Consider the following 27811-nt stretch of genomic DNA (forward strand, 5'->3'; position numbering starts at 1 on the left):
ACTTAAAACAAGAGCACCGGCCTCTTATTCACTGGCATCTACCTTTGGAGGTGCATATGGCTACAATGGCACGGCTGCAGCAACTCACAGAACAGGGAAAGGCTGTAGAGCACCTTGTACACAGAAGAGGGAAAGGTTAAGACAGGGGGCAGCAAATTCTTTGGGCCTGGGGGCACATTTGGAATCTTGATAAAGTGCCGTCAGTGCCCGTGGGGCATGGCATGACACAAAAATGGCCACCCCTTTGAAAAGTGCAGGAAGGGGAGCCATGGTGCAGGCCTTTCACCATCCCCAATCAATTTATTTTTTTTAAAGGCACCTACATTAGCCATCATGGGACGTGGGTGGCACTGTGGTCTAAACCACAGAGCCTCTTGGGCTTGCTGATCAGAAGGTCGGCAGTTTGAATTCCCACGATGGGGTGAGCTCCCGTTACTCGGTCCCTGCTCCTGCCAACATAGCAGTTCGAAAGCACGTCTAAGTGCAAGTAGATAAATAGGTACCGCTCCGTCAGGTAGGTAAATGGCGTTTCCGTGCACTGCTCTGGTTCGCCAGAAGCGGCTTAGTCATGCTGGCCACATGATCCGGAAGCTGTCTGCGGACAAACGCTGGCTCCCTCAGCCTATAGAGCGAGATGAGCAGGCAACCCCAGAGTCGTCCACGACTGGACCTAATGGTCAGGGTTACCTTTACCTTTATATTAGCCATCGCCACACTCATTCAGGGTGTCCTTTGCACCTTTCAGGACAGAAGGGAGGGAGGGCGGGTGTCTAATCCTAGGACCCCATGAAATGTGGGCATGTTTAACAGGGGCATGCTCAATGTCGCAAAGACTGAGCTACTGCAAACAGGAGATGAGCGGCAAGAGCGAACAGGCTCTCATCGAGGGAGTTTTAAAGGAATATTTTCCGAGATCTTTTGTGGGCGCTGCAAGAGGCATCATGTTGCCACCTTCCAAATTAGAGGGTGGCAGGTTCAAATCTCCACTTGCGCATGAAGCTCACTGGGTGACTTGAGGCTGGTCACATTTTCCTCAGCCTCGTCTCCCTCACAGGATTGCTGTTGAGCAATTCCTCCCAGTAGTGAGCATTCCTGAAGGAATTATCCCCAAATGTGGAAAAAGCAGATTTCCTATTTAAAAACATGTATCTCACACACAGTAAACAGTTCAGTAGCCAAAAATCCTATATTATCTCGCATATAAATCTGCAACTGGTCTGCTCCCAACTGCTGCACAATTTCTCTTCAACCCCGAAAAAAGGAAAGCACTGACTTGTATTCACCAATACTTAGCTGTGACTCGACCGGCAATGAGACTCAAGCTGTGTCCCATTGGTTTTAATGGGGCTTTGAACAGAACTGTGATACTGGATGCACAATAGCAACCAACCTGTATAGTGGACTGTGTTTAAACTGAATGCATAGATTTCCCTGGGCTGTGCATCTCCAGTATGCCAATGCTACACACAGTCTGGGGTGCCATGCTTGCAGAGCCTGAATGCAAGGATCAGGGATATTAGCCTCATTCTGAGGTTCTCCAGGGAACAGAATTAAGTATCAGTGAGAGGGGCTGGAAATCAAGGGCTACATGGTCATACACAGCCTTCCCGAGGCCACATGCAAGTGGTGGTTGGGGCCAGAGTCAAAAGTGGCTGGAGCAACAGAGGCAACTCCTGCAATGCGCAGCAAGGAAGGGCACCAGTAAGCCTGCATTGAAGGCAACGAGTAATGACAGGCTGTGCCCCCTTCCCTGCTATGCTCTCCCCTTCAGCTCTTCCCCAACTCTGCGTCCAGAAATCGAGGCAATGTGATTTAAACTAGGCACTGGCTGCATGGAAACACCATTCAGGTATTTTGCAGGTCCAGCATTTTGCTTAACACACAGACTCAGCCCACTTTAGCCAAATGGGAATCCATACGTCACATACACAGCAAAGTCCTTTTCACCTACATCATCGTAACCGAGGAAAGCTTCCAAGCAAAAAGAAATAAATGCCGTTTCTCTCTCCGTGTGTGCAATCAACAGAGTTTCCTTTGCTGCAGAAGTTATATGCAAACAAGCAGCCTGATCTTTGCGAATACTTCACCATTAGCATGCGTTGCCAAATATATAGATAGATCTTTCCCTTTCACGAGGAGGGAAATCTTGCTGGCAGATACCTTTCGTTTCAAAATCAGGAGTGCAAATAAGGGGTCTGTGATCCATTGCAGAATTCAAGAAAGTATGGCGTCTCCATAAGCGCAGTCCTCTTCCACAGCCAGGTTATAGTGCCCTCCGCTGCCTCCTTTGTAGGCACTCGTAACAATTCTGAGCCAGCCCTTCTCACCCTGCAAGATGGGAAACTGCATTAGTCATGGGCTCAAGTGACTCTTCTGCTGCTGCTGCCGCCACCCTGGAAACCCTCACCCAACAAACACTGACTGTGTACAAGTTGGAAGGAATAAAGGCAATTGTCTTGGATCTGCCCCAGAGCATGCAGGAAAGGGTGATGCAGGATTAGGCAACCTGTGGCTCTCTGGGTGCTGTTGGGATGCCCATCAGCCCCAGCGATCAAGGATGATGGGAGTTGTGATCCAACAATCTTTGGAAAGCCGCACCCTAGTGCAGTGGGATATTTGGATCTTGCATGCAAGGTATGGCACGACAGACACACAGCTATTTATTTACCTGCCAGAGGGAAGGAGAAGGTGGGCTAAAGTCCCAAAATCCACCCCCCGAAATGGCCCGGTCTATTGCTAAAACACCAACACCCTTCTAATGCCTCTGGCTTGCCAGGCATCACACCATTTCCTGATCCCTAAATGGACACAATCCATTGGGGTTTTTATCAGCTCTGGTGGTCTTGCACCCAAACACTCCAGCAACTGATCCTGTAGCGTTCAGAAGAAGATTCTCACACGTAGGAACGGGTGCAGATTTCTGGACCAAACTCCAACTGCTTATACAGTAGTTGCAAAACACATCCCCGATCTTTGTACATGTAGGGTTTGCACCTACACAGAGTCGTGCAGCTCTTGGGGCCTGCCAGAAAGCTGTAATAAAACATGAAGGGCTGAATTCCTTCCTATTAGAGCAGGAGTGGTGAATATTTGGCCCTCTGGATGTTGCGCGCGCGCACACACACACACACACACACACAGTGTCTCATTTATGGCTGCTCTGTCCTTCCTACCCATGGCTCTCCCCAAGAGTTCCGGACGATCCAGAATTCAGTTCCATTTTCTACGCCCCAGCCAGCAATGGAGATTATGTGGTTTATCATGGGATGGGCGTCGTATTCTTTATAAATTCCTCCAGTGTATGCTTCCAGCTTCGAAGTCGCCATGATCCCACAGCTGTTTTAAAGAATACAGAACAATGACATCAAAGCAGCCTTAAGATGCTATTGATAAGTTGAAACTTTCAACGTCTACTCTAGATAGCACCGCAAAAGTCAAAACCTGAGCTTTATCTCGTGAGCAAAACCCAGCCAGATGGGCAGAGTATAAGTAATAAAATTATTATTAATAATATTATTAAATAGAAAGCTGCTGCGGCAAGGAGCAGAGGTTACTTTAACTTGCCCCTTGGTAGGTTGGAGCCATAATCGCCATAATCCTTCTGCCAGTGAAACAAACAAGCTTTGTAAGTAACATCAAAGCTGCTACCTGGTGCACCCCAAAGTCAGCCTCCACCTTTACCATCCCTTCTAGGAGGACAAAACTTATTGTCCTGTTAGCTAGTCACCTGCTGGCACATAATCAACAAAGTGAGGCATTCCTACGGCCACTAAATCAATTGGACAATGTACTGAATCAATGGACAAACTAGTTGGTCCAATCACTTGACAAATCACTGTATCAAATCAACAAATCAACCGGTCACCCCCTAAATTTAAAACACATAGCTTTCTCCAAAGAATCTTGGGAGTGGTAATTTACTCTTTGCAGGGCTACAATTCACAGCACCCTTAATGAACTACAGTTCCCAGAATTCTTTGGGGGCAAGTCCTGTGCTTTAACTGTATGGGGTGGATGTGCCAGTCTCTTCTGAAGCGTAACGAAAGTTCTCTATTCTCAAATGGCACTGGCTTAATAAAGTATAACATAAACGTGGCAAATTCCAAAACCAGATAAACAGAGCCACTGGTCTTTCTTGAACCACTGCAATAGGCTATTTGAAATAACTGCAATTATTTGCATGCTTTCATGTGTTACTACCTAGACACTGGCTACAAAGGTTTAGCTTCTGTACCTGACGGGTCCATTCGCATAGACTTCTGCCATGATTTTCTCTCGCCCACTGACACTTCCATAATCTCCAACTTTCCACAACGTGTAATTCTTTAGTGCATGGCATTGACCAAAAGTGATGCATGTGCCACACTGGTTAAACTTCTTGCATTCTGAAAAATGAACAGGCACATTTAACTGAAAAAAACTTTCCTTTTATCCAGTGGCTATAAACAATGAAATGAAGGGTGGACTCGAACGTAGTGCTCAGTGAACGTTCCATCACCGTAATGAGTTCTCCTTGCACAATGGAGCATGCTCCCCCTCTCCTCCCCGCCTCCACCCCCCCCCAAAATCTGTACTAGGAGTCGTCCCCCCAATGTCCTGGAGCAGATATGGGGAGGGCACAGGGTAAGTGCAATGGAGGACAGGGAAGGAAGTCTTATTTCACAAGCAGAAATCTGTGCACCAACAGTTTGCATTAGCTGAACACAGCCCTAGGTTTCACCATATCCCCTTGACACACTGCTTGCGAGAAAAGGGGAAATGTGTAAAAAAACAAAAACAAAACCCAAACAGGCGCATCTTTTGATGCTGTGCTTTTTGACCAAGTTGCAGACTAGAAGAGATTGGAGGAGATAGCTGGTGGGGTTTTTTGGGGGGAGGGGGGTGTTGAAAGAGAGAAACGCTTTTGAAGATAGGGACATTCCACCATATAGCTAGAATTAGTCTTACCCAATATTTCTTGAGTGTGGAGCTTCTTTGGGTCTACTGACTAAAGAGGAAGGAGTCCAAGGTTGGAAAGGACAGAGAAGCAGGGAAGGGAATAGGCTGAAATAATTACAACTTGCACTTTGGGAGGGGACGGGATTGATAGCAGAAAACAGGGGCAGACCCTTTGTTCTCCTGATCCCTTTCCTATCTAAAAAAAATAAAGAAATTGTCCAGGAGCATCTTCCTTCCTTCCTTCCTTTTATATATATATTTCTACTGCGCCAGACCAACACGGCTACCTACCTGAACCTTTCCTATCTGTGAGACCTTCCCAGTTTCTTTGCTAAACCTTATCTCCACCCAGACCCTTGGTTCTTTTTAAGTGCTAATGGTTTTCATGTGCAAGTCGCTTTGGGATACTCTGTAAGAAAAGCCACCAAGAAATATAATAAATGAATGAATACTACTAGAGAGATGAGGGGGGAATGGGGCAATTGCATTTTCTCAATAAGAGAACAAGGATAGGAAGGGAAGGCCATAAACTGCCTCGCTGCACAGGCTATCTGCTTGAATACAAGCACATTGTAACTGCTGGGAGAAATCTGCTTTTAAAAAATGAGAATATGGTACTAACCAATCCATCTCCAGACTTTGTTTCCCTCTGATGAAGTGTGATTACACCACAGACTGTCCCTCTCTCTTTCTGCCTCTCCTCTTACTACTTTTATTAAATGCATTTTCTTCTCCCTGCCATCCTTCCTCCTCTTTCTCATGTGATTAGCTTTGGTGATGGAAGCACAAATGCTGGAATTTATTTTTATCCTTGTGGTCTTGCACGTGTCTTCTTGTAAACAGAGGGCTGTACCCAAAGGTGAGTTCTATTTAGAAGAGACCCACTAAGATCTATTAATTTCTTGAGTATTCACAAGGAGACAGAAGAGGCTTCCTTCCTCCATACGGACACATCCCCAGTTATTTTGTACCTTAGTGTGGGTTTTAATCATAACCCTCATCTTGCAATCTCAGCTGACAGGCAGGTTATAAATATTATAAATTAGACCAGTGATTCTCAAAGGGTGTGCAGGAAGATTCAAGGACACTCAAATTTTTGAACATTTCAGTGCAGTATAGTAAAGTATCAGAACATATATTTAATTTGCAGAATACAGATAGATATCTTTTCAAAATTGACTATTCTTCTACAGTTTCACACGACATATTGTTGTGAACAGGGACTTTCAATTCTGACAAATATGAAAGATCAGGAAAGAGAATGACTTATTTGTGCTGATGAGATGAAAGTTTGCTTGTTTCAAGCCAGACCTAAGATAAATGAGATGACCTGTCAAAACAAATGCACACCTTTCATTGAGTCTGTAAACATACTTAAGGTACGCATGTAAGAGGCTCGTTTGTAATTATATTTTGGGAATGATTCATATTCTTATGTAGCTGTATTGTTTTATACTTTCTGGATGTCCCATGATCCCAGAACTGTGTTCTAAAGTTATAAATCAAGCACTGCTAGGAGTTTTTTGTTTTGTTTTCCAGTGTACAGTGGAAACTTGGCTCCCGAGCGCCTTGGGAGCCAAACATTCCACCTCCTGGAAGTTCTTTGGAAGCCAAATGTCCAGTGCTGCTTATGCGGCTTCTGATTGGCTGCAGAAAGCTCCTGCAGCCAATCGGAAGCCATGCCTCGGTTCCCAAACCGTTTCGTTAGTCAAACAGACTCCCGGAACGGATTAAGTTCGGGAACCAAGGTTCCACTGTATCAATTAAAAAAAACTGACGTGGCGCAAACAATTTTTTATTCTGAAAGTGTGGCCCAGAGATAAAAGTTTGAGAACCACTGAGCTAGAGAAGCAGGTAAGATAAACTCACTTTGATCTTTAGCTTGGTAGTTGTTGCAGGTCTCATCTGGGATGCCGTGCTCATTAGCATACTTCCATACTGCATTGTGGTCTCCTCCATGACAGCTGCCAGCATCGGCGCAGTCGAGAACATGCTGGACCGACAGGTATGCAGAGGGCCAAGCAGCTTTCCTCTTTATGTTGATGCGATCTGGGGGATGACAAACCAGCAAATGGTGGAAGACAGCTTTTTTTTAAAAAAAAAATCAACTACCGTACCTTTTATCGAATTTAAAGAATAAACACATTAGCAATGTTTGGTTCCTTCCACTCCCACTGTAGCAGAACTCAAACATAACCCGTTGATACAAATTACAAAAGAAACAGGTCACTTGGTTACATTTTTTTAATATTAAAAAAATAAACATCATTCCACACTTCCCCATAAGTTTCTAGTGGTTTTGTAAGAATGTTCCCCTTTTTTTTAAAGCGCATGTAACAAAATTAAACCTGGTGTTGGAAAAACCCTTAAATGTCTTGTGTCATCTTCTTCTTTAATGCACCTCGCTAGTCAATTTCTCCATTAATATTAAGCCCCAAACATATACAAACTGAAGATCAAAGAGGTTTGTGTCCAGAGATCTCCAGTATTTAACCACTACCAGACATAACGCCATCATGAGTAAGACAAGGTTTTTGGGCTTGGGGGCACATAAGGAAATTTTTGCAGCTTGCTGTGGGCAACACAGAATACTCTTTCGCGGGGGGGGGGCAGACTGGCGGGGGGGGGGGACCTACTCTGAAGGTGCACACTGGGGAACCCAGATATACCCTGTATATATAGGGACCTGCAGCATTCTATAGTTCAGAGAACATTTTAACTTGACAGCTCCAATAGAACAACTGAGGCCTGCGACAAAACGTTGCAGCCTGGAATGTTTATCCTCAAAGTTCCAGCCAGTCAGCTATGGCTGCCCTCCAGAATATTCCATTCAATTCCCCTTCCCAGGTTTTTCTGCTTAATTTCCCTTCCCCAACTTGGGTGTCCTCCATGAGTTTTGGACTACAACACCCATCATCCCTCATCATCGTCTGATATGCTGATTGAAGGCATAGTCAAAAACAGTGGAAAATATTTGGAAGGTACCAAGCTGGGGAAGGCTAATCTATAGGGGGGGGCGCATTTTTGACTGCCTCATTGTGGTTTGCAGAAGCGGAACAAACCACAGTTCCTGGTTGAGACACAGCATTGCGCCAGTGATCATGGTTTGTTTTTTCCGCACACTATCGAGGAGGAGACAAACATATCAGAAGGGGGAATGCACGGTAAACCATTAACTAGGTTACCAATTAACCATTAACCTGGATTAAATAAATGGGATGGGGGTTTAATATGGGCTGGCTTTCCAATGACAGCAACGTCACGTGGATGTTGCACAATACTTGATTGCTCCAAACACCATGATAGATGGTCACGTGAAAGCACCCTCTCTGTACTGGATGTGGGAACGGATAAAGGATGCCCACCAGATGCATTGCCAACCATCCCACACATCTCCATACCTGCAAAGGCGCTGGTGCTGCCATGAGCCCAACACGACCCACAGTACTGTGGGATGTGCTGGTTGCGTGTGGTGCTAACATAGTTGACTCCATTTATGTTTCTCCAGTCCCAGCTCTTGGGTAGTTTTGAGATGTCCATGTTTTCATGGGGACGAGGGTAGGTTCTGTTGGAGAATGGGGAGAGGACAGAAGAAAGCAAGTGACTGTTTTTCCCCCTTTATCTGATAAGAGATGAAAAGAAAATCCTTCACTGCTTTGTCATGATTCCCTCCAACTTTTTGCTGGGCAGTCACACGGCAGCTGCTATCAGCAAACTTCCTCAAAAGAGACACGCTAACCAGTCTCAAACACTTAATGCAGCCTCTTGCCATCTCCTTATGGGAGCAACAGCATTAAGAAGTAAACCCTGGAGCAGTGACATGTGAGCTGCAGGGTGGAATTTAAGACACAACTCCCAGGTTTTGCAGTTGGAACATGGGAAGCTGTCAGGCCATCTAGCCCTGTCTGCACAGACTGGCAGCAGCTCTCCAGAGGTTCAGGCAGGACTCAGTTTCCCAGCCCTACCTTGAGATGCCAGGGACTGGAACCCGGGACCCTCTGTCTGCAAAGCAGATAATCTATGGTCCTTCCCCAAAGTTAGGTCTCTAAGAAGAGACCCACCAAATTGAAAGCAAGCCCCCACCCCAAACGTGCATTATTGTGTCGCCTGCCCAGGCATTTAAATTTTAATTTATTTCCCACTTTTCTTCCAAAGAGCTCAAGTTGCCCCCATGGCTCTCCCTCTCTCCCTTTTATCCTCACGACAACCCTGTGAGGCAGCTCTGCTGGAGACTGTGCCTGGACCAAGGTCACCCAGCAAGATTCATAGCTGTGTGGAGACTTGAACCCTGGTCTCCCAAGTACTAGTTGGACACACTTAACCCCTACACCAGTGGTTCCCAATTAGCTGGCAGATCCTTTGATTTTCAAAAGCCAAGAAGAAGAAGAAGAGTTTGGATTTGATATCCCGCCTTTCACTCCCCTTCAGGAGTCCCAAAGCGGCTAACATTCTCCTTTCCCTTCCTCCCCCACAACAAACACTCTGTGAGGTGAGTGGGGCTGAGAGACTTCAGAGAAGTGTGACTGGCCCAAGGTCATCCAGCAGCTGCATGTGGAGGAGCGGGGAATCGAACCCGGTTCACCAGATTACGAGTCCACCGCTCTTAACCACTACACCACACTGGCTCCCCAGGACATGGACTTTTGAAAATTTGGATATCGCTATTGTAGTTTTTCTTATGTGAATGATGCCGCAGACCCCCTGAGCATAGCTGTCAACGTTTCCCTTTTTAAAAGGGAAATTCCCTTATTCCGAATAGGATTCCTCACAAGAAAAGGGAAAAGTTGACAGCTATGCCCCCTGAGTGGGTTACTTGGACTGCCTGGGGTCTGTGGACCACAAATTGGGAAGTACTGCCCTAAGCCACATCTCCTGTCTGTTAAAGCCACAGACCGCTGCAGAACCAGGGGACCGCAGGACCTCCGTGGAAAGGAAATAGGACAAATTCATGGAGGCTATTTGCTTGGCTCTACACGTGACAGCGATATGCTGCCTGCAGGATCAGAGACAGCTGGGAAACCACCACCCCGCAATTCTTTATGTAAGGCCAGACGAAATAAGGCCGCTCCAAGGAGCGTTTGGCGTCCTGTTGCGCCCTCAAGCGTCTCCAAATCTGGCCCGCGCCTCTCCAACTCGGCAGGATGGAGATCCGGGTTCGGAAGACGACTGGGCGCTTGGCGCCTTACCTGATCCCCGGAGGTCTCTTCGCCATCGGCTTGTGGCAGCTCTGCCCTTCCTTGAAGTAGACGCCGGCTGCGGACGCCGCGCACAGGAGGGCGCCCGCGGCGAGCGCCAGGAGGAGAAGGCGCCCAGGCGGGGTCATCGCCGCCGGACTCCTGGGTCCTTCTGGGGAGAGGAGCCGAGAGGAGGCAGCTGCTGCAGCTCGCTGCTGTCCCTGCGGTTGCCGGGTCTCAATCTGCGCCGGCAATTTCGAGAGGGGAAGTTTTTGAGGCAAGGCTGCGCAAATCAGAGGAGGAGGCGGGGGCAGCAGGCCGGCCCCTGCGGGAGGGCAGCCTTCAGGCGACTCCCCCGACGGGGTGGGAGGGAGAAGGGGAGCGGGGAGGGGGGAGCGGGACTAGCCGCCCGGGAGAAGCAGCTGCCCCGCTTCCCCCCGGAGGGTCCCCGCAGGGGGCATGGTGGGCGCAGGAGCCGCCCTGCCCTCCGCCTGCGGGCAGCCACACCCTCCAGCTTAGAGCCAAAGGCAGAGAAACGGGACTTTCCGAAGAGAAAGCCCTGGGAGGGACGGAGCACTGGACGGAGCCTGCGCACGCCCGACGTGGACGCGCAAAGGGCCCCGTCGTTCTCACGTACGCAGGCTGCGCGCGCCCGCGGTTGGTTCCTTTCTGTGCGCTAGACGCCTGCCTCCCGCCTTGATCTCCCCGTGCACGTAACGTCTGGAAACGGCAGACCCTGGGAGCTTTTCTGGGTCCGGTTTTAGCTGGAGGGGAAGCCCAGAGGACTGTGGGTCAAGGGAAAAGGGCCCCACACCATGGGCGTAGCCAGCTGACCCCCCTCCTAAATCAAGTGAACAAATAAACACACTTAACTAAAATTGCAGAAATTGTAGGAAGATTTTGACATATTCTGTAAGTTAAAACAACTGTTGTTGAGATATTTCATTCCGGGTCTGCCAGACAGAGCCAGACACAGGATAGTGGCAAGGCTGTCATACGTCCAGAATTCACCAGACATACTGTATACGGAATATTGCGGCGGCAGCAGTGTCTGGGTGGAAGACCGGTCAAATGTCCGGGATGCTGCTACGCCCATGACACACGTTGGGTTTGTTTTTTTTTTGGAAATCGGAGTAGGGATCAGCAGTTACGCAGCTGCCATATATCTAGTCAGGCTTGTCAACACTGCATGACAGTGGATTTCAGACGGGAAGTCCTACTCACCCCTGTCTGTAGACTGAACTGGGACAGTCTGCATGCAAAGCAGTTGTGCCGGCAGTCATGTGAAGAAATGCACGTGACTGTTGAAAGGGCCGGAGGGCTTCAAGGTCTAAAACAACCCCATGATAACCACAGCACTTGATCCGGATGTTTACTCCTTTACCTTGAATTTTGTAATCAACGTGTCGGGAACAGGGGCTATTACTTCATTTTATTTCATATTGTTTTCTTCCTTTCCCCCTTCCTTCCTTCCTTCTTTCTCCCTTTTCCTGTTTTGCTCTTCTCTTTTGGTGTGCTCTTTTTTGCGATGTCGCTGCTGAATAAGAAGTTATTTATAAAGGAAAAATAATAACTGTCCCACTGAGAGTTCATGGTTGCTCCTGCTGTAACAGCACAGATGTTGCCATTTCCACATGGGGGAACCCTTAGTCTGCTGCTTGTGGCACCTTAAAAGACTTAACACATTTATTATGGGATAAGAAGTTGTGGACTGGGCTCCCCTAGACTCTTGCCGGCGGATAAAGGACACTGGCTTGTTGATGGTATTGATGTAAGACTCAACTGTCAATCTGATTCACTTCTTTATTTAGAACCAGAATATTTATGCAAACGGGACGCAGGTGGCACTGTGGGTTAAACCACAGAGCCTAGGACTTGCTGATCAGAAAGTCGGCAGTTCAAATCCCCGCGACGGGGTGAGCTCACGTTGCTCAGTCCCTGCTCCTGCCAACCTAGCAGTTCAAAAGCACATCAAAGTGCAAGTAGATAAATAGGTACCGCTCCGGCGGGAAGGTAAACAGCGTTTCCGTGCGCTGCTCTGGTTCGCCAGAAGTGGCTTAGTCATGCTGGCCACATGACCCGGAAGCTGGACGCCGGCTCCCTCGGCCAATAAAGCGAGATGAGCGCCGCAACCCCAGAGTCATCCGCGACTGGACCTAATGGTCAGGGATCCCTTTACCTTTACCTTTATTTATGTGAACCAAGTATGGGCAACCTTGATGCACCAGCTGTTGCTGAACCAGAACTCCCCTCATCCCTGGCCCTTGGCCATGCTTTCTAGGGCTGATGGGAGTTGTAGTTCAGCAACATCTGGAGGTCCAAGGTTCCCCACTCCTGTTGTGGACGAAGAATTCAGCTGTGTGTAGATCCTTGAAGGAGTGGATCCTTCAGGCACATCCATACATATCTTTAGGAGTTTTGTGGTGGATGATAGTCTGGGTCCCTGCCAGGCCTGCTTAGTATCTAGAAGAGGCTGGGGAACCGTTCAAACCGGTCCCTCTGCTAATATCTTTGCTAGTTACCTTATGCAAAGAGGTCATTCTGTTGCCATAGAGACAAATGGGTGGGCCCTTTCCCACCTGACCTGGCTGCAGGGGTGGACTTTGGTCTTGCAAGTTTCAGCAGCCCCCTGTGCAAGGTCGAAATTCAGCAACCCGCCCCCTTCGCCTTCTGATCTGCTCAATTCATGACATAGTTGCAACTCCCTCTAGGCTTGGCACCCAGTGTGGCAGAACCAGGCATCCTGCCTTAAATCCACCTTTGCTGGCAGAACAACAGCAACAGTTTTCTTATTTATACCCCACTCATCTTGCTGGGTTTCCCCAGCCACTCTGTCATCCTGGGATGGAGAACATTAGGCCGGGGAGGGCAATATATAGTGAGAGAGAGAAAGAGTTTTGGCATATTCTGGAATCTGGAGACAGAGAGGCATGTATTGCTCTGTGCTGAACCTAAGCTGAGACTTGGAGCTTCCCTGGAAACCTAAAGCGGGGGCTATATCTGTTGGGGTGTGAATGCTGTGAGCCGCTCCATCTTATGCTCAAGTTGTACATATGTGTAAGGGAATATAGCGAAACCACCTCTTCAGCCATATCCTTAAACGCACTGTGGTTTTTTGATGATGTGAAGTCCCTGTTCCTTATCAGCTGGCAACACATGGGCAAAGTCCACATATGGAAAATTTGTGTTACTCAAAAGGGGGTTGCCACTAAGAAATGACAGGGATTAAAAAAAAGGGAGAGTAAAGAATGTGTTTTGTGTGTGAGTACTAAATAAAAACATAAAAAAACTTTAATTCCTGCGATCCCACACAGCACCCAAACTGAATTATGTTGTACTGCTGACAAGCCTGTATGTTCCAGTTGAACCAGTCCAGATGTACCAGTCATTATAAACACAAGCCATGATTCTGAATTCCAGATGGAGCAGGGGCACTTTCAAATGCTGGAACACAGCCAGTGCTTGCACAAACAATAGCTCATGGACAGTTCTTACTGTTATCAGAGAAGTGACTGCAAGGGTGTGTATTTCTTCTTACATTGTGGGTTTTGGTGGGGGTCAGTCTGGAAGATGCCCTTCCCATTCCTGGGGTCCTGTACTCAGAAGAGGTTGCTATACTAGTCCAGTAAGTTTCTTTGTAAGACAACAGGGGTTTTAGCTGGCCCCTTAAGTGCCCTCATCAGCATCCCAAAGCAATTAGCTAGTTTGCAAGTGCTACAGCAGGGGTAGGCAACCTAAGGCCGATGGGCCACAAGTGGCCCACGGGGTCGTTTAACCAGCCCATGAGCCGCCCTCAAACTGAGTCGCCCACTTGGCAAGTCCTCACCCGCTGAACTAAACCGCCGCAGTGCGGCGCGGGGACTCACTTCCGTGGTGCCGGAAATTCCATCTTTGCATGCTGAGACACCAAAAATCGTATCTGCACAGACGCAGATGCTGGAAATCGCGGTCTTGCGTGATCATGTGTGCTCGCGATCCGGCCCACGGAGGAATCTCCACTGGAGTGAACCGGCCCAGGGGAGGTAAACCTTGCTGACCCCTGTTCTACAGCTAAGTGATGGTGCCCTCCAGGCTAATGAGTGAGTCTTTCTTCCACCCCGCTCACCTAGCTGCTAGGTAGGAGAACAATAGCCAATGTGCGGTGTGTGAGCTGGAGGCAGGCTGGAAACCGGGGACACAGAGACATGCTTGATCCAAAGCTGCAACTAATGGGGAAGAAAGTTCTTCTGGTGTGTTAATGCTGCGAGCCCCTGACCTCATGCTTATATTGTATATATGTGTCAATAAAGCCATCTATCCTAAAGGGATCACAGCCTTCGCTGACCTTCATTCCAAGGAAACCAAACCCTGGGTAAATGCCTGGAACCCCTGGTCCCCTCCCCGCTTGGATATTGGGGTGGTGTACAACACTCAGCATCTTGGAGCTAATCCTGCACTTATTTTGCATAGCCCATGCTTAATCTGAGTGCCTTGCTTTTATCTATCTGCCCTGCCCCATCCCAGCTATAGCCTGAGCCATGGACACATTTCCCTATTTGTATCAGAATTTGGCCCCAATTTGGGGTATCCATCAAAAATATGCTAAACTTCTTCACCTAACAGTGCTGTGGAGCTTGTGTGCAGAGGCATCTCCTTCCACCCTTCCGACAGAGAAAGGCTGCTGGAGACTTTGGTGCGCTCAAAGATACAGAGACACTTGCCTCTATCAGAAGGAGACATATTTTGCTGTGGCTTCCACAGCGTCTGTGATGCAACATCCAAGGTATTGATGAAACTTTGTTTTCAGGACCACATTCAAATGGTGTGGGAAGACAAAGGCTGTAAGGTGAAACTTGTAGAAAGGTTTTAAAAAAGGAAGCACCTGATAGCAGAAGTGCTCATATGACTTAGGTTCAGAAGCACATTTCCCGCTCCCTCCCACGGTCCAACAAAGACCCTCTCTCTGAGGACACACCTTACCTTTAAAGCACATTCTAGCCCTCAAACAATTCTGGGGACTGCAGTTTGCTAAGGGTTGCTGGGAATCGTAACTCTGTGACGGGTTAACTACAGCACCTATAATTCTTTGACAGACAGAACATACTTCGATTGTGCATTAAAGGTACAGTGTGTGCGCAACCTTAGGGTTCACAGCTGGAGAGTGTTCCTCTCCCCACCCCCATCTGCTTGTCGTCTTACTTATAACCATTCAAAGGGCAGGGGGTGGCACCAGTGGCAGACTTTGGGCCCTAAAATTTCAGCAGTGCCCTGTGCAACGCTAAAATTAAACACACCCTGCCTCTTGCACTCCATTCTGTAGCATTTTTGTCGTGTCCGCTGCAGCACAGAGCCTGGAGAAAGATGGAGATGAAACTAGAAATTATCTGCCTCCAGCTATCATTGACTCTGGCACCACCTACTGTTGGTCTTCCATTCTACCAGTCCAAAATGGGCATCAACACCACTTGCTGCTGACCTAACTGCACTGCAGCACGGGGCAACCAGCCTGCCTTTGCAAGAGTACTTGATTCAACAAGACCGTCAATCACTTATTCTGATACCTGTGGCTTCCCTCCACCCTCACCCCAGCATGTCTGTTTGTGAAATGCCACAACGTAGGTTACTCTGTAAGGAGCCTGTGTTTCACTGCAGGAAGGTGAACCAGGTAATCTTCATTCATGTCTCAGCCAACCGTCCTTTGCTTCCCATCTTCTGATATAGTCTATCCATCTGGGCCGCTCCTACCCTGGTTTGTGTTTTGGAGGGTGGGTGTGTATGTGTCGCACCATAATGCAACTCAAGCATTAAAAACATAACAATAGCAACAAAAGCCAACAAAACAAACTCAAAAGTATTGATAATGAAATATACTCTTGAGTAGAGAGTGGATTTCATGCTCTTTATTCAGCTCATAGTAGTGAGGAGGAATGGAAGTTCCCCCAGAATGTCTGCCTTATATACATTATTTATACAATGGGTCCCACGCAATTGGCTAATTCCGGGATTCTCCTGTAGGCCAATCAGGTTGCGAATTCACTTCCATCTGGAGCTGGATTGGGTGGCTCCTGTGGACCAATCAGACTGCTGCATTCTGGATCCTATTGTTCTAGGACCAATCAGACTGCTGCATTCTGGATCCTATTGTTCTAGGACCAATCAGATGGCTGCATTCTTAATCCTATTGTTCTAGGACTAATCAGACTGCTGCCTTTTGGATCCTATTCAACTCAGTACATAACAGGTAAACTGTAGTTCGTTATCTATATTCCAGAGCCAGATTTGATCCCTGTTTAGGACAGCTGCACATTCCTGCATTGCAAGGGGTTGGACTAGATGTTCCTTAGGGTCCCTTCCAAGCCTACGATTCTGTGATTCTATGAAATGCAACCCTTGGGGTGAAAAATGTTCCAGACCCGTCACTTAAAGAGAAGGCTTTAAGGGAGTTGCTTGTCAATGTCCTATCAGAACTCTTGTGAGTCTGGAGGGTGGGAGTTCCAGGAACTCCCTTGCGGAGCTGTGGGGTGGTTGGGACTTTTTCGTGTAGCATTCACTATACAAGCCGCATTTTGCCAACGATAAGAGCGGCTACAGCTGACAGTACGAGAGCGATCACTTATTCCACAGAGCACATCTGGGAAAGCTGGAATCTACTCTCCCCACCAAATCCTGTTCAAAATGCGTGAAATTGTGCACCTTCAGATTGGCCAGTGTGGAAACCAAATTGGATCGAAGGTAGGAAACTGGTTTTTAATAACGTTTCTAAGAGACAAGGCAATACTGCCTTTAATAACTGGATTTAAAGCCAGTTTGGACAAAGCTGAATCGGGATGCTACTGAAATGCCCTCCTTGGGCAAACTTGGTTAAAATAAAAGCAAGCCCGAAGTATGTAAGAGATATCTGTCATCTCCTCATATTCCAAATAGCCAGCAGATAACCAGCCATTTCATCTAGATGCATATCAATAAGTTCAAACAGGAAACATAGGTTTTACAGCACATTTTGATACGCCGAAGATTCACGAAGATTCAGTGGTGTTCATTCCTTTCCTTGTACATATATTTAGGATAACAGCCTTTGTGAAAGAACCTGATGTTTTAAAGTTTATATTTCTGTTGTCCACAAACAATTTTACTTGGCAGAAGGGCATTGTGGGGAAGGTGAGATGGAGAAATACTTTGTGTTGTTAAGGTTTCCAGGAAGCGGTCCAGAAAACCTTGTTATGTAAATTACATAAATAAATATGTAAGATGTCAGTAAGATGAGCAGCCAAAGGTCTCAAGGCACTTTTGTTTCACATATTATATACCCTGAGGAACCTTGTTGTTACTACAGCTGGTGGGAAATGGCAGCGTAAGATTGCACACAGAGGTCTTAGGAATTCTCAATGGAGTAGCAAACAGAGGATTTAACATGAAGGGTCTTTCATTCAGTGGTTAGTAGCCATGACAGCTAAATGCAACCTCCACACAGTCAGAGGGAGTGTATACCATGTTTGTGCAGGGGACAAACAGCGGAGCTAGTCTTCCATGACATGCTGGGAGGTTTTGCTCTGTCCCAGCGAGGCTATTTGCATGTATGTAAATGGAAGCATTCTAAACACAAATGGATTGTGAACAAAATACAAGAGGCATTTAAAAGGCCGGTGGCTACAGGAGGAGGGTGTGCCTGATGCATGATGCCTGCTGTTCCAGATAAAGAGACAGCCGGGCTGGATGTGGGGAGTGGGGAGGCTAGATAGATGTCTCCTGTTATTCTGGTTTTGTGTGTTGCTTCCAGTTAAAAGTCTGCCTGGTTGCTGCCACATACCGATTCTGGGTTGCAGGACTGGCTCACGTGCCATGCTCTGTCTACAAGGATATCTCCTGGTGTAGGAAGAAAATGTGGGACACTGCCATCACCTGGGGAGACCTTTCCCATGTTGTTGTTGTTTAGTCGTTTAGTTGTGTCCGACTCTTTGTGACCCCATGGACCAGAGCACGGCAGGCACTTCTGTCTTCCACTGCCTCCCGCAGTTTGGTCAAACTCATGCTGGTAGCTTCGAGAACACTATCCAACCATCTCGTCCTCTGTCGTCCCCTTCTCCTTGTCCCCTCCATCTTTCCCAACATCAGGGTCTTTTCCAGGGAGTCTTCTCTTCTCATGAGGTGGCCAATGTATTGGAGTCTCAGCTTCAGGATCTGTCCCTCCAGTGAGCACTCAGGGCTGATTTCCTTAAGAATGGAGAGGTTTGATCTTCTTGCAGTCCATGGGACTCTCAAGAGTCTCCTCCAGCACCATAATTCAAAAGCATCAATTCTTTGGCGATCAGCCTTCTTTATGGTCTAGCTCAGTGTTTTTCAACCACTGTTCCGCGGCACACTAGTGTGCCACGAGATGTTGCCTGGTGTGCCGTGGGAAAAATTGAAAAATTTGAAAGATTTAAAAATAAAGCATTTTATAATTTTTCATATTTCTGTTTACTTACTATTTCATAATAAAGTAATTATAAAATACTTTCTTTGTGTTTATTTGATTCCTATTCAAGAGAATTACTTTATATATAGTCAATATAGGCACAGCGTTAAATTTTTTAATATTTTCTAATGGTGGTGTGCCTCGTGATTTTTTTCATGAAACAAGTGTACCTTTGCCCCAAAAAGGTTGAAAAACACTGGTCTAGCTCTCACTTCCATACATCATTACTGGGAAAACCATAGCTTTAACTATACGGACCTTTGTCGGCAAGGTGATATCTCTGCTTTTTAAGATGCTGTCTAGGTTTGTCATTGCTTTTCTTCCAAGAAGCAGGCATCTTTTAATTTCATGGCTGCTGTCACCATCTTCAGTGATCATGGAGCCCAAGAAAGTAAAATCTCTCACTGCCTCCATTTCTTCCCCTTCTATTTGCCAGGAGGTGATGGGACCATCTTATTTGATTAGGTGGGATTTTTTTTGCCAATTGTGACACGTGCAGGCTACACCAGAGTTTACACCTGTCTAGAAAGAATGTCGCGTGTGTGCTGGGCCAGGAAAATTTTCAGGAAAGGGCTACGAAGACAATCAAGGGGCTAGAGCATCAGGGAGATTTTAGACATCACAAAAAGCAAGTAAAAGGAGACATGCTATAGGTGTCCAAAAGAATGCATAGTGAATAGTTATATATCACATGCAGAACTTAGGGACTCAATAGGTAAGGTAAAGGACCCCTGGACAGTTAAGTCCAGTCAAATTCTACTATGGGGTGTGGCACTCATCTCTGCTTTCAGGCCGAGGGAGCCAGCGTTTGTTTGCTGGGCCTCCACAAAGTTGATGGGCATTCCCATTCAAATGGTGTGTGTGCATTACATCATGTGATTGATTATGCAGGGCGGGGCTTACCTGGGCCCCCACAATATTTTATTAAAGTTGGCACCCCTGTTTCGGGTCATGTGGCCAGCATGATTAAACCACATGTGGCACAATGGGATACCAGAGCACATGGAAGCTTACTATCCGCTTGTGGTAACACAGAGGCAGGCTTTTTCGAAGGTGGCACCAGTATTGCCGAAATACGATAGAGTCCATAGCTGTCAACTTTTCCCTTTTCTTGCGAGGAATCCTATTCGGAATAGGGGAAATTTCCTTTAAAAAGGGGAAATGTTGGCAGCTATGATAGAGTCCCATCAGTATTGTTATTGGCATGTGATTACTATTCTCTGTTTTTAACCTTCCTCTTTCAGTTCTGGGAAGTCATAAGCGATGAGCATGGAATTGATACCACGGGAAACTACCGCGGAGACTCACCACTGCAACAGGAAAGAATTAATGTTTATTTCAATGAAGCATATTGTAAGTACATATGTTGTTGATAACTGGGTGGGGAAATTAGATTACAAGAGCAATAGCAGTGGATGAATATAGAAAAAGCCTTGTCATCTTTCACTGCCACAAAGTCTCTTAACCATTTATAAAGACTGTTGGCTAGGCTGCAGTATTAACTGTCAGATACTGTGTAAGAAACAAGCATATGAGAAATGGTTTGTTCAAGGAAAAATAAAATAGGTATAAAAGGAGCATTCCCGGATGCCAAGATCCAAGCTTGGGGCAAGTACACTTTGGTGAGAGAACGCCAGCAAAGACTGAAAACCACAAAAGATGCAGCAAAGTAAAATGTGGAAATATAGGCTGTTAGACCTTTAAAATATGCCCTTCTAGGTTCCTTCCAAAATTCCCCTTTCCCCCAGCATAGAAAAAGACCACACGTTTGGGAAGTTAAAAATAGTTTACTTACCAGCTCTCCAAATGTGCTTTTCCATACAGCATTCAGAAAAAGTTGTTCAGGCGGTGAAACTTGACTTAGTTATGCTGGTGAAAGCTCCTAAATTATTGGAATAGGATCTCAAGAGTGGCTTGGAAGAGCGATGTGGTCTGACGTGCAGCACCCAGCTCAGACTCCTCACAATTTACCTTCTCTGGTAGAGTGAGATACAACAACTGCCTTATTTACCTTCCTCCCAAGATGAGGGGGAATGACCTAGCTAAGCCTAGCAGGACAGTTTATGGCATTAACTCCTTCATCCATTAAATAGCCTTAAGCATGTTGGTTATATGAGGCTGGTTATAAGATGTAAAAGAGGTTAGTGCTGCAATCCTATCATCATTTTCCTAGGTAGATACTTCTGAGTAGATACTTATAGGATTGCACTCTACATGCCATTTCTATTCATCTGGAGTTGTAACCTGGACACATTTACTAAGGAGTAAACACCACTGAACACAGCAAGATTTCCTTCTGAAGTCCAATACTGGTGAAAGGACAGTGTCTTCTAGTGCACTTGAGGGCAGCAGCCCAGCGTAGGGGGTACAGGGCACGCCATGAGGCACTCACAGTTCTGTTCCTTGCCTGCACCTCAGCACCTGCCACCTGAGCTGCCTGACTGGTAGGGATGATGAGGGTTGTACTCTGGCAATATATTCAAGGACACAGGTTTTTCACTTCTGTGCTATAGTGTTCTAAATGAAATATGTACACCAAAGAAATGATTTGTGAAGGAAATACATGCAGAAGATACTACTTGCCTCAGTCATGACCCTCAACTTTCCCCCTTTTTTGCTGTAGCCCACAAGTATGTTCCTCGTGCTATCTTGGTGGACTTGGAGCCTGGAACGATGGACAGCGTGAGGTCCAGCAAAATAGGCCCACTCTTTCGACCCGATAACTTTATTCATGGTATGTGTGCCGCATTAATATTATGGATATAATTTAATAGATGATGGTCTCATAAGAAATAAAGTTGTTGTCTATCAAATGGGGCCTCTGAGGAGCTAGCCTCGCTATTCATTGCTTCAGAACACTTAAGAAGCCACTTGTATTTATAATAAATAAATAAATATTTATAGGTCTCATGATTACGGGGGAAAACCTAAAAGATTTGGGATGATTAAAAAAAAAATGTTTAAATTGCAGAAGAGTTCTGGAGAAGTGGGATGTCTTTACTGACCACATCTTGTTCACTCAAAGAATAAAGGATTGCTTCAGCTTCCAAATAGTTAGCAATAACCACTCTGTACACTCATTCTAAAGCTTGTTCTAGAAAGACAATTTGGGGTTTGCGGTTGCACATTTTGTCAATGTTTAGCATAAGTTTCGAAACCCTTGATAACATGAAGGCAAGCCTAGATCTGAATTTCCTGAAGATTTCTTTTTTTTTTTTAAGATATTTATTAAAATTTTCCATTGTAATACATAAAAAAATCAAAAAAGAAAAAACAAAAAAGTTTAAAAACACAAAGAATTCACAATCCTTATTTTCAATAACATATTTCCCTGACTTCCCCACACCTCCCCCTCTTGTATTCCAATTCAAATTGTTGGTTCAACAAGTTCTTATCCCTAATTTTTAACCTTTTTATATTTAGTTCATTTTAAAAAACCAATTTTGCCTTATAAACATCAATAGTGATACATCAGTGCTTATTCTTAAAACCTTTTTCTAAAGTCGGCCTAAATTCCCTTCCACGATTTCCTCAATTCTCAGACAGATAACAAAAGTAAAAACAAAACAGATTATAATTATACACCCTTTGGATTCCTAAACTCCACCCCCCCTTTCCCGGTTTCAATCCCCAACAAACGTCCATCAATCAATCTACTATCAGCCTGGAGATCTCACGTCCGAGGCTCTTAATTCTCTCTCAGTTCCTCTCTGCCGGTTTTTTTGATAGTCCTTGGTATTAAGCACCAAATATCGGAGAAGCACTAGTCCAATAGGGTCCATGTTTCTTCCAGCCAGACCTCCATACTTAAAAGTGGAGCCTGAATCTTGTTTCTTACTCCTTTCAAGTCCAAATGTCCCCAAAGCTCCAACTTCCACCTTAATCAAATTTGTAATCCTTGGGTCTTCCGATCTCCACATAAGGAGATCTCTCCATTCTTCAGTCTCCAATTCAGACCAAATTTTCACCATCAAGTTCTTATTTTCCTTTGTAACCATCATGTCAGGCCTCTGGCCCTCCTTTATTTTCTGTAACATTACATCTCCTCCTTCCTTTTCCTCAGGAACAACATATATCTCTTTCTTCACACTCTCAGAACTCTCAAGTTTCTCTTCTTGTCCACCTGCATGGGCTTCCTGAGTCAATTCCTTATCAAATTCAATGGATTTGTTTACTGTTAAGTCCAGAGTTGCAACATTTATAGCCAAAACATCAATTTGGCCTTGTAACTTTCCCAAGAGAAGAAACACTCTGTCCAATTTAGCTTGAATTTTTCCTCCTTAAGCCATTCTTGTAATGTCCCAAAATCCCCTCTAGAGGGATTTTGGTTACTTAGTATTCCTTCCAGTTCAAATCCGAAAGTCAAATTAGTTTGTATCAGTTCTTCCTTATTTTCAACAAAGTATAGTCAAATTATAACAAATATAGCCAGCAGAAGCAGCAGAAACAAAGTTCTCTTTTTCCGTCTTGACAGCTAATTTGACAGCTGTCAAACTCTTCAATGTCTTTTCAACAGACTCTCTCGCGGATCACTCCCGGGTCCGGGGGGGGGGGTGGCACTTCAGCTCCCAAAATTAGCTCTTATCCTCCAGTAAAATTTCTTCTAGTGCCAAATCGTGAAATTAATGTCTTTTACCCAATAATAAAAGAAAGAATTCTCTCGACCTTAGTTAGCAGGTCCTTGCTTTAAATTGTTTACAAGACGGGGAGACGGACTTCCTGTTTACGCCTTCCCCGATCGTGCCTAATTCACAAAAGAAAAATTTGCTTAGAAATCCAATTTCCGTAGTACTCACGGGTTGTTATTTTAAAGTCCAAATCACAAGAAGAAGTCAGCGCTCTCCGGCCATGGCATGCGGCTTCACTCCGCAGGAGAAGCAGTCGACTCTCAGCACCGCGCCGCTCACCCCGCCCCCCATTCCGAAGCCTTTAAAAAGGCTCCTTCGCAGGTCGGGGGGGCGCAAATGGTGCCCGCCGAGTCACCAGGTTCACAGGCTTCACCGCCTGTGATTTTTAAGGGTCCCCGCGTCGCCGCAGCGGTAAGACCCTAATCCTGTGGAGCCGATTCCCTCCGGAGCTCGGAGGGAATCCGCCATTAGCTGATGGCGCTAACCCGGAAGTCCCTGAATTTCCTGAAGATTTCTAAACTAGAATATATATTTTTAAAAAATATATATTCTAGCAGCCCAATCCTATACATGTTTTCTCTATATATAAAAAGAGAGAGATTACGCAGTACAGTACACGTCAGCTTTTCTGCATGTTGCAAACACAAGCTATTCTCAGCACATTTAAGGCAGGGGGACGCCAGCCAGTTGGGGGCTGTTGGCCACATTCAGAATTTTAAGATAACAGGGTGGGCACCGATCTCAACAAAATGGCTGCCATGTGAAAACGGCATATTATAAAATGGTTGCCACAAAAAAAAGAGAGACAGGACCACAAAATAATGCAAAAACGGAAGGTTTGAAACAAGAGTATAACAAGCCAAACATGTTCGAGGATCCTCCTTTTCCAAACAAAACAAAACAAAACAAAGCAAGTTTGTAGTGGAGTATCTGCAAAGTTATGCAGAATAATAACGTAATACCACAGCCTCCACTCTTAGCTCCATTGAAGACTACTATCCCTTCGCTTTATATTTAGATCTAGTCATGTCCACTTTTAAACTAAACATGTGCTTGGTGTTTCAGCAGCATTTTCTGTTACAGTTAGCCCTTTCCATTGTTTCTAGAGAGCCAGTGTGGTGTAGTGGTTAAGAGTGGTAGATTTGTAATCTGGTGAACTGGGTTCGCTTCCCCGCTCCTCCACATGCAGCTGCTGGGTCAGTCTTGGGCCAGTCACACTTCTCTGAAGTCTCTCAGCCCCACTCACCTCACAGAGTGTTTGTTGTGGGGGAGGAAGGGAAAGGAGAATGTTAGCCGCTTTGAGACTCCTTAGGGTAGTGATAAAGCGGGATATCAAATCCAAACTCTTCTTCTCTTCTTCTAGGAAATTCTGGCGCCGGGAACAACTGGGCAAAAGGCCATTACACTGAAGGGGCTGAATTGATTGAAAGCGTGATGGACGTCGTGAGGAACGAGTGTGAGGGCTGCGACTGCCTGCAGGGCTTTCAGCTGACCCATTCCCTTGGTGGCGGGACTGGGTCTGGAATGGGCACCCTTCTGATTAACAAGATCAAAGAAGAATACCCTGACAGGATCATGAACACCTTCAGCGTAGTACCATCCCCCAAAGTTTCGGACACCGTTGTTGAGCCATACAACGCCATATTATCCATCCACCAGCTGATAGAGAACACGGACGAAACCTTCTGCATCGATAATGAAGCCCTCTACGACATATGCTTTAGGACGCTGAAGCTTCCCTCGCCGGCCTATGGGGACCTCAACCACCTGGTGTCCCTCACCATGAGTGGTGTCACCACCTCGCTCCGCTTCCCTGGCCAGCTCAATGCAGACTTGAGGAAGTTGGCCGTCAACATGGTGCCTTTCCCTCGACTACATTTCTTCATGCCAGGCTTTGCGCCACTTACGGCCCGGGGCAGCCAGCAGTACAGAGCCCTCTCCGTCCCAGAGCTCACCCAACAGATGTTTGATGCAAGGAACATGATGGCAGCCTGTGACCCGCGTCACGGCCGCTACTTGACGGTGGCCTGCATCTTCCGAGGCCAGATGTCTACCAGGGAGGTGGATGAGCAGCTGCTGGCTGTGCAGACGAAGCACAGCAGCCAGTTTGTGGAGTGGATCCCCAACAATGTCAAGGTGGCCGTGTGTGATATTCCGCCCCATGGCCTCAAGATGGCGGCCACCTTCATAGGGAACAACACAGCCATACAAGAGATCTTCAAGAGGCTGTCCGAGCAGTTCTCAGCCATGTTCAGGAGGAAAGCATTTCTGCACTGGTATACCGGGGAAGGAATGGATGAGATGGAATTTTCTGAAGCTGAAAGCAACACTAATGACTTGGTGTCCGAGTATCAGCAGTATCAAGATGCCACAGCCGATGTAGAAGAATATGTGGAGGTGGAGGCAGAGGCAAGCCAGGAAGAAGAAGAAGAAGAAAAGGAAGCTTCTTAAAAATAAGAGTGATGATTGAAAGGAATGCTGATTATTACCATCAGTGAGGTGGCTGGACTTACCTATGTTTCTAAAATAACTTTTTAGTCTACTGAATGCAGGAGCAGCCATTTTTGTGCATTGAACCAAAGCATACACAGCCACAATGTTGGCTGCAATCTCTCTCTCTCTCTGAGAAAATCCCCCTACTGAAAGCCAGTGCTATTTTTCTAGAAAATATGGTGCTGGAACTCACCATGAACGCTTCCCTTGTTCTCTTATAATGGTAATGGCGCCCACCTGAAAGGTGCCGGAACTGAGTTCCGGTGAGTTCCAGCTGGGGGGAAAAAAGCCCTGCTGAAATCTGTTTAAAATTAAGTATTTCTTCTGAATTAGTGCATCTAATGCAAATAAGACATTTTAGACTAGTGGGAAAAATTATACCAGCATGCTGCTTCAAAGGACATATCCCAGGGCTTCAGTTGATGGAACAAATTACAAAGGATGACACGGTGACCAACAGCAGCAAAGTAGTTAAGGACAGACAAAATGCTTCAATTCCCCTCTGGTCAAATGCAACCATCCATGGTCCTGGAGGAAGTTGCACACCTCTGTCTGCATCATAGACACATCAACCTAGTTTAATGGAGCCTGGATGAGTACCCTGATGTTCGGCACATTCATCTTGCAGGATCAGGGTGACTGTATTTTTTGCCTTTCTCGTGTGAGCATCCTCTTATGCACATTTGTCAGATGAGTTTGTTAATTACCAAGGAAGGTATTCAAATTTACATGGCTGTTTCTATCATACTTCATTATTCTGACCAGTGTATGTTCTTATTGGACATATTTCTACACCAGTGAACTTCAATACAACAGCATTCTTACACACCTTGTATTTGGAGTTTTGTGATGGGCAGCCAAAGGGATGTGTCCTATCTGAGCCCCACAGCAGAACAATGCAGTATGGTATTTGATTCCAAGGAACAAAAATGGCAGCTCCTTAGCTGGCTTGCACTTTAGGTGGTATTACAGCTATGTTAATTGGACAGCTATTTTTAAATTTCACTGAGAGTCAGGCCTCCAATCTATAATATGAGGAAGTATGTAAAGGGATGAAATTTCTGATGAAACCAGAAAGGTACATCAAGTAGTCCAGCATTCTGTTTGTTAACCAACTAAACTTATTTATATTTATGTATAACACATTACTGCCTTTTGACTCTAAAAAAGAAGAGCATCAAAGGCTGTTTACAATCATCAATAGCAGGCATAGGCAAACCCGGGCCTTTAGATTTTTGGGGACAACTCCCATCATCCCTAGCTAACAGGACCAGTGGTCAGGGATGATGGGAGTTGTAATCCCAAAACATCTAGAGGGCAGAGTTTGCCTATGCCTGATCAATAGACTCAGCTCCTATTAATCTACCCTAACTCCAACCACTAATATTAATGTAGGATTAATATGGCTTCATTTCGCCACTGAAATCAAAGAATGAATTACTTCCATGGGATCAAGATTGGCTTACCCTGTAAATGGCAAACAGATATCTATTTGAACTAGGTGCATGTGGTTTAAGTAGTAGTTAGCCTGCATGTATTTTAATTATACTTAAATATTAACAGAACATCTATTATTGTAATAGGTTTTTAATAGCTATATCTTCGCTTATTCTTAAATGCACCCTTGCTTTTAATCAAGCCAGCTGAGAATCCTATCATAACCTGTAAGATTTGAAACATGTTTATAGCACACTCCAGATACCATTTTATGAATCTGATGAAGGCTGCAGTCCTAGGCATTTTTACATTAGGAGTAAGCTCTACTGAACACACATGGGGACTTACCTCTGAGTAACAGTGACATGGCTGCAGGCAGCAATTGTATATAAACTTGTGTATGGAAGAAAAGCCAGAAAATGCAAGGACCAATAGGCTATTCCATTTCCACCCATAACACACATGCATATACAGAAGTCAACAGGAGTGTTCGTGTATCACATTCAACAAGTCAACAATCCACAGACAAAAATAGTTGGCACTGCATACTCATACAAAAATTCACACTCAGTGAGTGTAGTCTGTGTTCACAATGGCTGAGCTGTTACAAACCACAAAGTGCACCCTCTCACAAACACGTATACATGTATAGAGTCAGCCTATACCTGAGTTCACTGTAGCATGTGAACAAGCCAACTGCACCTTAG

General features: G+C 45.8%; 2 protein-coding genes across 3 annotated transcripts; one reads left to right on the forward strand and one right to left on the reverse strand.

Moving 5' to 3' along the window:
* Positions 1-1167: 1167 nt before the first annotated feature.
* On the reverse strand, positions 1168-10669 carry LOC128416516 (cathepsin Z-like). The gene is made up of 6 exons (XM_053394390.1): positions 10125-10669; positions 8340-8503; positions 6808-6987; positions 4235-4385; positions 3174-3336; positions 1168-2328 (listed from the first exon to the last, which is right to left on the reverse strand). The coding sequence occupies exons 1-6, from the start codon at positions 10259-10261 to the stop codon at positions 2215-2217; spliced, it is 909 nt and encodes a 302-aa protein (XP_053250365.1). The 5' UTR covers positions 10262-10669; the 3' UTR covers positions 1168-2214.
* TUBB1 (tubulin beta 1 class VI) lies at positions 10646-26395 on the forward strand. 2 transcript variants are annotated; one of them, XM_053394379.1, is made up of 4 exons: positions 10646-10745; positions 19791-19899; positions 21170-21280; positions 24538-26395. In XM_053394379.1, the coding sequence occupies exons 3-4, from the start codon at positions 21220-21222 to the stop codon at positions 25623-25625; spliced, it is 1149 nt and encodes a 382-aa protein (XP_053250354.1). In that variant the 5' UTR covers positions 10646-10745; positions 19791-19899; positions 21170-21219; the 3' UTR covers positions 25626-26395. The 2 variants fall into 2 exon arrangements, with proteins under 2 accessions (XP_053250354.1, XP_053250353.1); XM_053394378.1 differs by lacking the exon at positions 10646-10745 and adding an exon at positions 16631-16823.
* The last annotated feature ends 1416 nt before the right edge of the window (positions 26396-27811 follow it).

Source organism: Podarcis raffonei, chromosome 6 (genome assembly GCF_027172205.1).
Source record: "Podarcis raffonei isolate rPodRaf1 chromosome 6, rPodRaf1.pri, whole genome shotgun sequence".
Lineage (NCBI taxonomy): Eukaryota > Metazoa > Chordata > Lepidosauria > Squamata > Lacertidae > Podarcis > Podarcis raffonei.